The sequence below is a fragment of the Rhinoraja longicauda genome, chromosome 14, assembly GCF_053455715.1.
Source record: "Rhinoraja longicauda isolate Sanriku21f chromosome 14, sRhiLon1.1, whole genome shotgun sequence".
NCBI classification, from domain to species: Eukaryota; Metazoa; Chordata; class Chondrichthyes; order Rajiformes; family Arhynchobatidae; genus Rhinoraja; species Rhinoraja longicauda.
This window is the reverse complement of record NC_135966.1, coordinates 17,786,061-17,799,420: the sequence shown is the minus strand read 5'-3', so window position 1 is coordinate 17,799,420 and position 13,360 is coordinate 17,786,061. Positions and strand designations below refer to the sequence as shown.

The following is a 13,360-nucleotide window of genomic DNA, read 5'->3' as shown; positions in this document are numbered from 1 at the left end:
TTTAATATGGTATTTACACCGGCGCCATCTCGCTGCCTTGTTTTTACACCTACAAAGTTATGACGGCTGTGATAAATCATTTCAGTTGTTCCTGCATTAGTTAGTAGACTCACAACATGGTGTTCCTGTCTTTCAAAGTAGCAAACAGTGCACGAGAAGAGAAAAGCCCAGCCATCTGTGTATTCTTCAATCTATAATAATACAGCAAAAGGCTTAAACTACCTTCTGACATATTTTTTTCCCCATGAACAGCATACAAAAGAGCAAGTTCGGAATCTGCAATATGAAAATTCATAAAAATTCTCATTCTCCAGAAACATGAATAAATAATCAAATTGGAGCCTTTTATCATCACAGAACCACTCTGACAGACCACAGAAGTCTATCCTGCCTGACCCCTTTTCACAATTTATTTTTCCCTTTCAAGTATACATCCAATTACTTTTAGACAGGGGCAATTGAATCTGCTTTCAATGGTGTTTTAGACAATGCATTCGAGATCACAACAATCCACACGATGATAGGAAATCCTTATTTCATCCTTATTTCATCCCAGGTTCTACCCATCACTTTAAGTATATAACCATATAACCATATAACAACTACAGCTACAGCATGGAAACAGGCCTGTCCGGCCCTACCAGTCCACGCCGACCATTCTCCCTGACCTAGTCTCATCTACCTGCACTCAGACCATAACCCTCTAATCCCCTCCTATCCATATACCTATCCAATTTACTCTTAAATAATAAAATCGAGCCAGCCTCCACCACTTCCACCGGAAGCCCATTCCATACAGCCACCACCCTCTGAGTAAAGAAGTTCCCCCTCATGTTACCCCTAAACCTTTGTCCCTCAATTCTGAAGCTATGTCCCCTTGTTGGAATCTTCCCCACTCTCAAAGGGAAAAGCCTACCCACGTCAACTCTGTCCGTCCCTCTCAAAATTAAAAAAACCTCTATCAAGTCCCCCTTCAACCTTCTACGCTCCAAAGAATAAAGACCCAACCTGTTCAACCTCTCTCTGTAGCCTAAGTGCTGAAACCCAGGCAACATTCTAGTAAATCTCCTCTGTACCCTCTCCATTTTGTCGACAACCTTCCTATAATTTGGCGACCAGAACTGCACACCATACTCCAGATTCGGCCTCACCAATGCCCTGTACAATTTTAACATTACATTGTAGGGACATAGGGATTGGCCAGGTAGTAGAACCCTCGGATTGGTTTACGGTCACGGGGTGAGGGAGCGCGAGGTATTTAAATGCCTGGCGCCAAACTGTAGATGGAGATTAGATTAGTGAACGAAGTTAGTGTTAGTCCAAGAAGAAGTGCGTTGCGTTTGTCACGGGTTTTATACCAATAAAGTATTTGGATAATACCACTCGTTTGGACTCACTACATTGGTGACCTCGAACGTAAGAAGCAAGCAGCAGCATGTCGCAGGCGGGAGCGAGCGCGGGCGAAATCCATCTACCGCCGTTCTGGGCCCGTCAGCCGCACCTGTGGTTTGTGCAGGCAGAATCACAGTTCCATCTTAAAAAGGTGGAGGAAGACCAGGAGAAGTACCACCACCTGGTGAGCTGTCTGCAGGCGGAGGTGGCTGCGCGGGTCAGCCGATACCTGACCAGTCCACCCCAAACGAACCAGTACGTGGGGCTCAAGAAGCTCCTGCTGCGGACCTTCGGCTGGGCCCAGAACCAGCGGGCTCTGAAGCTCCTCCATTTGCCAGACCTGGGGCAGCGGCTGCCGTCGGAGTTGATGTCCGAGATGCTGACTTTGGCGGGCGACCATCAGCCATGCATGATATTTGAAGCGGCCTTTCGGGAGAAGCTACCTGGGGACGTCAGGTTGGTGTTGGCGGACGTCTCTTTTGAAGATCCGGTAGCGTTCGCCGAGAAGGCCGACACGCTCGTTAGGAAGCGCAACACCCGAGACGGCTCCGTTAACCGGGTCTCGAGGCCCAGCGGCAGTCGGGGGTGCGGCCGGGAGAGCGACGCATCGGCCGCTACTTCGCAGTCGGCCCGCCAAGAGAGGGCGGTGGCGCCTGTTCATTGGCAGCGGGCTCGACCAACAGAGCCGGATAGGCGTGGCTGGTGCTCTTTCCATCGGCGGTGGGGCAGCGAGGCACGAAGCTGTAGATCCCCGTGTTCGTTTCCGGGAAACGCCTGGGCCGATCGACTGTAGAGGCAGTCTCGGTTGGCCGTAACCACCGCCTCTACGCTACAGATCAGAGTACCGGGATCGTTTTCCTAGTGGATACGGGAGCAGTCATAAGTATTGTGCCCCCTATGACTGTGAAGTTCGAGTGGGGGAAAAGGGCCCGCCCCTAATTGCAGTGAATGGTAGCACCATCCGTACATACGGTAAAAGGACTATGTCCCTGTCCTTCGAGTCCAGGACTTACCGTTGGGAATTCATCGTTGCGGATGTGGGCCAGGCCATATTGCGGGCAGATTTCCTATGGGCGTTTTCTTTGGTCGCAGACGTCCGAGGGAGGGGCCTGCAACCCTCGGCTGATGTACGGCCTCGGGGTACTGGACCAGAGGCTTCTACAAGCGCCGCCCCACCCAGCCTAGTAATCCAGTCCATTACCACGGCTCCCGGTCAGTTCGATGTGGTCCTAGCCGACTTCCCGCAGCTCCTCGTCCAGCGTTTTGATTCACCTTCTGAGCAGCACGGGGTCGTCCATTTCATCCCAACCGAGGGGCCGCCGGTTTTTGCCCGGGCACGGCGCCTCCCACCCGACAAGCTGGCCAGGGCGCGAGAGGAGTTCCTAAACTTGGAGGTTGGGAATTATTCGGCCTTCGAGTAGTCCGTGGGCCTCCCCCTTGCACATGGTTTCCAAAGCGTCTGGGGGGTGGAGACCATGTGGTGACTTCCGTCGACTCAACGCGGCAACACGGCCGGACCGCTATCCGATTCCACACATTCAGGACTTTTCAGCTAGCCTGGAGGGGGCTACAATATTTTCAAAAATTGATTTGGTGCGGGGATACCATCAGATCCCGGTCCACCCGCCGGACATTCCAAAAACAGCGACCATTACTCCGTTCGGACTGTTTGAGTGGTTGCGTATGCCTTTCGGCCTGAAAAATGCAGCTCAGGCATTCCAGCGTCTAATGGACCGGGTGGGTCGAGGGTTGCCGTTTGTCTTTATTTATCTTGACGATATTTTGATTGCCAGCCGTTCGGTCCAGGAGCACTTGGTCCACCTCCGCACGGTGTTCCAGAGGCTGCAAGACCATGGCCTGATTCTCCATCCGGACAAATGCCAATTCGGCCTGTCCATGGTGGATTTTTTGGGTCACCGGGTTACTCCGGCCGGTGCCACTCCTTTACCAGCTAAAGTGGACGCGGTCCGCTCTTTCCCCCGCCCGACTACCATCAAGGGCTTGCAGGAATTCGTGGGCATGGTGAATTTCTATCATCGGTTCGTGCCTGCAGCAGCTCGGGTTATGCGCCCCCTTTTTCAATGTCTCGAGGGTAACCCCACTGAGTTGGTATGGTCCGTAGCTGCGGAGACGGCTTTTGTTGCGGTCAAACAGGCCCTCGCCAACGCCACCATGCTGGTGCACCCGCGCTCCTCCGCCCCCACAGCTCTGATGGTGGATGCCTCAGACGTGGCGGTGGGTGGGGTTTTGGAGCAGCAGGTCGACGGTAATTGGCAGCCTCAGTCGTTTTTCAGCAGGCAGCTCTCTCGAGTGGAGCTCAAGTACAGTGCGTTCGATAGGGAGCTCCTGGCCCTTTATTTAGCAGTCCGCCACTTCCGTTATTTTTTAGAAGGCCGTTCTTTCGTGGCCTACACGGATCACAAACCTCTGACATTCGCTTTTGCTAAGGTTTCTGATCCGTGGTCGGCTCGCCAGCAGCGGCACCTAACCCTGATTTCGGAGTTTACGACCGATGTCCGTCATATTGCGGGTAAGTTGAATGCCGTTGCTGATGCCCTGTCCCGGCCGGCCATTCCCTCCGTAGCCGTGGTGGGTAAACAGGTGGATTTCCAGGAGCTAGCGGAGGCTCAGCGCCTGGAAGGGACTGCCGCGGTGTACGCCTCCACAACCTCGGGACTGCGTTTAGAGCAGGTGGCGTGTGGCCCCACAGGTACCAAGTTGTGGTGTGACGTTTCCCTCCCACGCCCTCGCCCGGTGGTGCCTGCCGCTCTGCGGTGTAAGGTTTTTGAGGCCATTCATGGCCTGGCACATCCGTCCATCAGGGCGACTTCAGCCATGGTGGCTGACCGGTTTATCTGGCATGGCCTGCGAAAGCAGGTGGCAGCCTGGGCACACGCCTGCATTCCGTGCCAGACCTCCAAAGTCCATCGTCATGTCCAGCCCCCATACCAGAGATTTGAGGTTCCACCCGTCCGTTTTTTCCACATCCATGTGGATTTGGTGGGTCCATTGCCCTATTCTAGGGGTTACACTCACCTACTGACGGTGGTTGATCGGTTCACTCGTTGGCCGGAGGCGCTCCCGTTGTCGGACACCTCGGCGGCCTCCTGTGCACGGGCCCTGGCGTTGCATTGGGTGGCTCGTTTTGGGGTCCCGGCTATTATCACTACGGATCGGGGGGCCCAGTTCACCTCGTCCCTCTGGGCCGCGCTGGCACAGCTGTATGGTTCGTGCTTACAGCAGACCACCGCCTATCATCCCCAAGCCAACGGGATGGTTGAGCGTTTCCATCGGCATTGGAGAGGGTGCAGAAGAAGTCACCAGGATGCTGCCTGGATTAGAGGGTATTTGCTGTAAGGAGACGTTGGACAAACTTGGATAGTTTTCTTTGGAGCATCGGAGGCTGATCGAAGTATATAAAACTATGCAAAGTATAGAAAGGGTAGAATGCCAAAACATTTTTCCTCAGGGTGGAAGTGTCAAGTAGTAGAGGCTATAACTTTAAGGTCAGAGGGGGAAAGTGTAAAACAGATTTGTGGTTTACATTTTTTCTTTTTTTACACACACACAGATCATTCCACGTCGGTGAGCCATGTGATTGTTCTGGTGAAAATTCAATGAGCTGAAATAATAAATCTTACGTCACTCTCCACAGATGTTAGCTGTCCTGCAATTCTCTTTTTTTAATAAACTTTATGGATTGTTTTATATTGGACATTCACCAAGGAAAAACAATCCCTTTTCAGTTAAAGCAAGAGAGTTGAATATAGTCATCAAAACATGTTCAATTAAAACAAACCCTTTTCATTTAGAGAAATGCCTGTAATATATTGCCACAGGTAGTCAAGTCAAGTCAAGTCAAGTCAATTGTATTTGTATAGCACATTTAAAAACAACCCACGTTGACCAAAGTGCTGTACATCTGATTAGGTTCCAATGGAAAAAAATGAAACATACAGTAGCACGCAAACAGTTCACAGCGCCTCCTCAATGAGCCTCAAATGCTAGGGAGTAGAAATAGGTTTTGAGCCTGGACTTAAAGGAGTCGATGGAGGGGGCAGTTCTGATGGGGAGAGGGATGCTGTTCCACAGACTAGGAGCTGCAACCGCAAAAGCGCGGTCACCCCTGAGCTTAAGCCTAGACCGCGGGATAGTGAGTAGCCCCAAGTCGGCCGACCTGAGGGACCTGGAGTTAGAGAGGGGGGTTAGAAGATTTTTGATGTAGGGGGGGGGGGAGTGTCCATTTAGGGCTTTATACGTGAATAGGAGGAGCTTGAAGTTGATTCTGTACCGTACAGGGAGCCAGTGGAGAGAGGCCAGAATCGGGGTGATGTGGTCCCTTTTACGGGTACCCGTCAGGAGTCTCGCTGCGGCGTTTTGGACCAGTTGCAGGCTGGACAGGGAAGATTGGCTGATCCCAGTGTATAGGGAGTTGCAGTAGTCTAGGCAGTGATGGAAGTAGCTACGAGAGGCTAATTAAGAAGCTTTTCGATAGCCACATGAATATGCAGGATTGGAAGGATATGGATCACATGCAGGCATAAAAGATCAGTTTAAATTGGCATCATGTTCAGCTCAGATATCATGGGCTAAAGACTCTGTACTTGTGCAGTACAGCTCTACTTTCTATATATTTGTTTCATTTGTAAATAAAACCAGATTTGTATTTTGGTCAGACGAAAAGATCTCAGCATGCAATATTTTCCATTAATCAGTTTTTGCAATGAATATCTAACATATTTGCAAGTGAGCTTTATAATCCCAATCAAAATGAATTATCAGGCAGCAGCTACATTAACTCAGTACAATAGGATGCAAATAACATTAAATGTAACTAATGAAGAAAGACAGCCATCCGTACAGAAATACTCAACATTCAAACAATAAAAATGCAATATAGTACCATTTTGTTATGGAGGGTGACTGCTGGAAAAGGAGAATATATTTATTTATTTAAAATAGAAGGCAAATTATATACTCCTGCTGTCCAGTTCTATCCACCAACTCTCTAGGAATAAAGTTACACAAGAAACAAAAAACCTGCAGATTCTGGAAATCTGAAATTTAAAAATGTGCAAATATTTACCACATATAGTCGTAATATTTAACTCATTTATGATAGTTCTAATGATAAATTAATTGAGCTGATATGTTAAATCTTTTTGTCTCTCTCCACAGATGCTGGCTGGCGTGCAATATATTTCCAGGATTTTGTTTTAATAAACTTTATATATTATTTCATATTGCAAGGAAAAGTAAACACTTTTCAGTTAAAGAAAGTCGAACAGTTTAGCTCAGAATTCCAATTATGGATTTTAAGTATTTTTTCAATCTAATATTTGAAACATTCTCAGCATGATTAACTAGAAGCCCTTCTTGCTTAAGTCCATACGCTGCCACCTCCAGTTTAAATTCCATTTGGAATATTTTGGAGGACCAAGAAACAAGAAGAACCAAGAACTAGCCAAATAGATATTTTGATAGTCCAAATATTCAGAATTAGTTTGCCACAAAAACAAAGATTATTATGTTAGAGGAAGGGGGGGGGGGGGGGAGGGGGAACAGCTGGGGCAACTCAAGTGCCCCAGCTGTTCCCCCTGTGATTCCTCACAAAATCTGTGGAGGAAAATGGAGATGACATTTTGAGTCATAACCTTCTTCAGACAGATGGAGTAGAGGGTAGTTAGCTCGGAGAAAGAGATGTGGGGAAGGGTTGGGGAAAGAGTTGACAACCAACAGGTTGATCAAGGTGGAAGGGAGGATTGGCAGATGATTCAGGTGGGGGAGAGAAGGGTGAAGGTGGTGATCAAGGCTGGAGGTGATAAACTTGCAAAAACAAGAGGGTGCAAATGGTGAAATGTGATAAGAAAAGGAAGATGGGGAGTGAAATGTGGAACCAGAGGCTGGTTCTCAAACATCCCCTCCACCTGGATCCTCCTATCATTTACCCCACTCCTTCCCCTCACCTCTTTCTACAAGCTGCCTCGCCACTACTTCATCAGTCTTAAGAAGGCTCCTAATTTAAAATGGCATCTGTGCATTTCAAACCTCAGATGCTACCTGACCCATTGGGTTCCTCCTACCTTTTGCTCAAGTGTCCAGCATCTGTAGCCTTATATGCCATGACATATCAAAGAACGAAAGTAAATAATATAGGGAAGACAGAATCATGTGCATACTATCATAGGAGAGCCAGAGGAATCTGGGAGAAGCTTGGGAGCTGGGAATATAGTGAGATTAAGATGCCCAGGGGGCAACTACATTGAAACCAGAGTAAATATGCCAACACAAAGTGCATAAACAAAGGTTAGAGAGAGGTTCTCACATCTGTCGAAAGAGTCCACAGGTAGATTGTCAAAGCTTACTCTCTTTCCTTTGTAGACACAAAATGACTGAGTAACTCAGAGGGACAGGCAACATCTCTGGAGAGAAGGAATGGGTGACTTTTCGGTTCTTGACCTAAAATGTCACCCATTCCTTCTCTCCAGAGATGCTGCCTGTCCCGCTGAGTAACTCCATCATTTTGTGTCTATCTTCGGTTTAAACCAGCATCTGCAGTTCCTTCCTTCCTTCACGTCTCGTTCCTATGTGTAGGAAATAACTACAGATGCTGATTTAAATCAAAGGTAGACACAAAATGCTGGAGTCGCTCAGCGGGACAGGCAACATCTCTGGAGAGGAAGGAATGGGTGATGTTTCGGGTCGAAACTCTTCTTCAGACTGACCCGAAACGTCACCCATTCCTTCTCCCCAGAGATGCTGCCTGTCCCGCTGAGTTACTCCAGCATTTTGTGTCTGCCTTCTCTTTCCTATGTGTTGCTTTTCCTCGATTACAGTCTCATGCATTAAGCAAACTGGGCTAACGTCCCTTTAATTGCTAGTGCACCAGTCATTTTCTCACTTCTGCCTCTGTCACTAGTTTATTTACTCTCTATAGACAATAGACAATAGACAATAGGTGCAGGAGTAGGCCATTCAGCCCTTCGAGCCAGCACCGCCATTCAATGCGATCATGGCTGATCACTATCAATCAGTACCCCGTTCCTGCCTTCTCCCCATACCCCCTCACTCCGCTATCCTTAAGAGCTCTATCCAGCTCTCTCTTGAAAGCATCCAACGAACTGGCCTCCACTGCCTTCTGAGGCAGAGAATTCCACACCTTCACCACCCTCTGACTGAAAAAGTTCTTCCTCATCTCCGTTCTAAATGGCCTACCCCTTATTCTCAAACTGTGGCCCCTTGTTCTGGACTCCCCCAACATTGGGAACATGTTATCTGCCTCTAATGTGTCCAATCCCCTAATTATCTTATATGTTTCAATAAGATCCCCCCTCATCCTTCTAAATTCCAGTGTATACAAGCCCAATCGCTCCAGCCTTTCAACATACGACAGTCCCGCCATTCCGGGAATTAATCTAGTGAACCTACGCTGCACGCCCTCCATAGCAAGAATATCCTTCCTCAAATTTGGAGACCAAAACTGCACACAGTACTCCAGGTGCGGTCTCACCAGGGCCCGGTACAACTGTAGAAGGACCTCTTTGCTCCTATACTCAACTCCTCTTGTTACGAAGGCCAACATTCCATTGGCTTTCTTCACTGCCTGCTGAACCTGCATGCTTCCTTTCATTGACTGATGCACTAGGACACCCAGATCTCGTTGAACTCCCCCTCCTCCTAACTTGACACCATTCAGATAATAATCTGCCTTTCTATTCTTACTTCCAAAGTGAATAACCTCACACTTATCTACATTAAACTGCATCTGCCATGTATCCGCCCACTCACACAACCTGTCCAGGTCACCCTGCAGCCTTATTGCATCTTCCTCACAATTCACACTACCCCCCAACTTAGTATCATCTGCAAATTTGCTAATGGTACTTTTAATCCCTTCGTCTAAGTCATTAATGTATATCGTAAATAGCTGGGGTCCCAGCACCGAACCTTGCGGTACCCCACTGGTCACTGCCTGCCATTCCGAAAGGGACCCATTTATCCCCACTCTAACTGCCATATGTGAGCTATATGGAGAGGTTGAGTGGGGCTGGGTCTCTATTCCATGAAGCACAAGAGCATGAGGGGTGATCTTATAGAGGTGCATAAAATCATGAGAGGAATAGATCAGGTAGATGCAGAATCTCTTGCCCAGAGTAGGGGAATCGAGGACCAGAAGATATTGGTTCAAAGTGAAGGGGAAAAGATTTCATAGGAATCCAAGGAGTAACTTTTGCACATAGGTGGGTGTATGGAACAAGCTGCCAGAGGAGGTAGTTAAGGCTGGGACTATTCCGTCATTTAAGAAACAGTTAGACAGGTACATGGATAGGACAGGTTTGGAGGGTTATGGACCAAGTGCAGGCAAGTGGGCCGAGTGTAGCTGGGACATTGTTGACCAGTGTGGACAAGTTGGGCCGAAGGGCCTGTTTCCAAACTGTTTCACTCTATGACTCTATGAGTGGACAGTTCCAATTCACTGATGTTTTTAAAATACTTTTTAAAAACATTTCTTAAAGACTTGCTTTTAGACTTTAGAGGACACAAGTACTGGAGTAACTCAGCTAGCATCTCTGGAGAACATGAATAGGGGAGGTGGCCAGTGGAGTTTAGAAGGGTCTCGAACCAAAACATGACCTGTCCATGTTCTCTTGAGACACTGTCTGACCTGCCGAGTTCCTCCAGCACGGTGCTCTTTTGTGTGTTAACCAGCATCTGCAGTTCATTATTTCTGATTTTAGATTTTTTTTAAATGATAAATCAGGAGACTGTTTTATTGTACGTAATTAGTATCATTTCATAAACCGGGTTACATGAGACAGTTCGGCCCATTGAGCCTGTGTTGTTGTACATTGGTTGTTTTGTTAACCAATCCAAACCCCACCGTCAACTTATATTATTTGACTGCTGGGAATACAATGTTAGCACTCGCAATTGCAACACCATCTTCCACAGAATGCATTAGACGCAACTCGGGGAGTACGCGCTCCTCCACAGCACTTCCCAGGCTACAAACTACACCAGTGAAACAGAGACAGGGGCACCAGGCGCACTGGGGAACGCAATCATCGGCAAATCACACCCCGCGTCCCTCGCCCTCGCCCACCCAACTTGGAAATCGACCGCTGTTCCTCCACGGTGGCGGACTCTGGGTCCCAGCACTCCCCGACAGCACGAGTGAACCAGGGAATATCTACAACTCGCTGCCTGAGGCGTTACGGTTAAAGAAAGCAGTTCGCCAGCACCGTCCTCACGGGTAGTTGTGACCCTGGTGGTGCCTGTCCCGGGTATTAGCAATGACATCCATATATATATATATATGTATATATCTATATGCATCCTTTTGAATAAATGAATCAATCAGAAAGCTATCCGGTCCCTTCTCTCACACATTGCGAGGGTTTGAACGCCGTGCAGTCCCGCTCTCCCTGTGTGTGCTGCTGGGCTCGCATTGAATTGCCTGCATTCACCAAGACAGCAGACTTCCAATGCACCGACCTCGTTTGATTCAACTGCCCCTGACTTTGCCCAGTGTAAATATACGACCATCTCTGCGGAATACGGCTGCGTCAGAACTCTCCAATCTCTCTCGGATTTTTTCTTCTTCTTCTCTTCCCCCCCCCCCCCCCCTTCTCCTCCTCCTACCCCCTCGATAACTCTTTGCTTTCCGACAAAATGGTCTTGCACGACTGACACTTGTAATGGAGTTGATGGGGGTCAGTTTTTGTAGCTCTTTGCGTGCAGAGCAATTGACTATCGATAACCCATTTGATTTAAAAAGCGCAAGGCCCCGTCCACCTTGGGCAACTAGCACAACCCATGGTAACATTATTTTGTTCCCAACTTGCACTGTATCTTGATTCTATTTGCCAGATGTGCCGTGGATGGCGAGAGCTGACGGATGCACAACATTACAGAAGCATGTCGTGCGGATCAGCGGGTGTTTGTTCCCCAATACTTCCATGGGTTCAGTGTCCAGCCACATAATCCGACCCACCGCATCTTGCATGTAACGGGTGGCTAGATTTTACAAATAATAACTTGGACCGTTCTTTAACCCAACACCAAAAACTCCACACTCCAGCTGTAAAGTAGAAATCTCAATTACATCGCACGTTGATTGTGTGTTGCAAATAACTTTCATTCAAGCCAAATCATATTTTATTTCCGTGCAGTGTTTAAAAAAAACAGTTGGTTTTGTTCTTGGGCTGCTACAAACGCACGATGTGAAATTAAAATTAAGCTCCTGGCACTTGTGGAGAGATCGGCTCACCACCATTAAAGACAGACAGACAGACACACACAGACAGCGTTGCCTTACCTATGTGGATTATAGAATCGCTCGCCACGGTGTCGGCACATAAGATCCAAGCAATGGACACAACCAGAGCGGCGAAAACTTCCATCTCCTTCACGCTGTCAGCTGCAGACAGCAGATATCCACTGCACGAAGCACATAACGCGAAAGCGGAGTCTGGCGATCCAAATTTACCGTCGGATTAAAGCGTCTTTATTGAAACGGACCGCTTCCCTCCCACTTGGCCGAGCCACTTCTCTCCAACTTTGCTCGCATTTAGCGTTCAATAACATGCACACCGACGTGTCCCACTCTTCCAAACGACCAGATAAACCCAAACTACAGCTGAAACCTGCTGCGCGGTTCAACCAGCATTTTAATCCAACGAGCTACTTATTCCCCAGCTCGCTGCTCGCGGTGCTGCAATTAAAATCTATTTTGCCGTAAAAGTGCCCGCCGGCGACTCAATGTCACAGTCAGCGTCGAAACATACATGACAGCCGAGAAGGCAGAGCAGAGCAGAGCAGAGCAGAGAGCGGTGAAACTGTAACGATCTCCAGTTGCAGGCGGTCTGGTCTGCGGGTTCATTCGCCTCTCTTGCTCTGGGCGCCGGTGGCAGCAATTTGCAAGGGAGCTCGGTATGTATTAGACAAGGCAAACGGAGGTGCAAGTCCACTCTCTATCTCCTCCAGTAATTGTGTCGCGGCACGGCTTTAGAAGCAGTCACAAAATACACGAGGAGGCAGACAGCTGGCGTAAACACACACAGGCATGAGAGGCACCCACTCACTCACTGGCTGGTGAGTGAGACTTTCAATTTGCGTTAGGGAAATCGACGTTTTGCAGCATTCTCCTGAACAGGGACACGCAGAGAAAAAAAATGCCTTGGGTTCATCACGGGTTGTTAACAGCAGTCAAAGCGAACAGAAGAGAGAGAGAGAGAGAGAGCGAGAGAGAGCCTGCCTTGCTTTGGTGGCCGCTTAATCCCCAGTAGACGCTGGTTGTCCACGAGTTTGCTGTACACCCTCCCACTTGGGTGAGTTGCAGTTCAAATTGGAAAACAGATCAAGGCGATCAGAGACAACGAGAGAGGTCTGGTGTGTGTGAGCTCGCTATCGCAACTGGTCGTCTGGGAAAGCAGGCACGGTTAATTAAGACAGGCAGCAACAAAATTAGCAACCGAGGGTTATCTTCGCCCGCTCTAATGGGTGTTGGATCAATCTCCTTTGATCTTCCTTCCAATGACGTCACCTGGACACTGTTTTTAACTAAATTAAAGATAATTAATTCACTAATAGTCTTTTGCATGGAGTTGGCAGGCAAGAAACCATTCCTCAAAAGTAATTCGGTTTGCCAACTCACAAGATAGAGGGAAGTGTCCAAGCTGAGAGGTAAATACGACCTTCTATTAATAACTGGTTAGCAATACTTCCTCTGAAACTTCCCTCAAGGCAGCAATGAAGAACGAATGACACTAACTTCTGATTTCCATCTCTGCAGTGCATAATAATCAGCAGACGTCCGTGCCAATTTGCACATTCAAGGGACTGGTCTGAATCTGCCCACATTTGCTTTACATAGGAATTCTGCTCCCATCACTTACGATATCTTATGAATTGTAAGAAAGTTGAGAGATATAGGGTTCGAGTCTTCCTGAAGTATTATTGAGGCATC

At 48.2% G+C, this 13,360-nt stretch overlaps 1 protein-coding gene across 2 annotated transcripts in view; it reads right to left on the bottom strand.

The window, feature by feature from the left end:
- The window catches only part of LOC144600103 (glutamate receptor ionotropic, delta-2-like), a 361,426-nt gene extending 348,395 nt beyond the window's left edge, over positions 1–13,031 (bottom strand). For both annotated transcript variants that reach the window (XM_078411520.1, XM_078411521.1), the window contains exon 1: positions 11,711–13,031. In XM_078411520.1, coding sequence (XP_078267646.1) covers positions 11,711–11,795 — 85 coding nt within the window. In that variant the 5' untranslated portion in view covers positions 11,796–13,031. The remainder of the gene's footprint in view (positions 1–11,710) is intronic.
- Between the last annotated feature and the right edge of the window lie 329 nt (positions 13,032–13,360).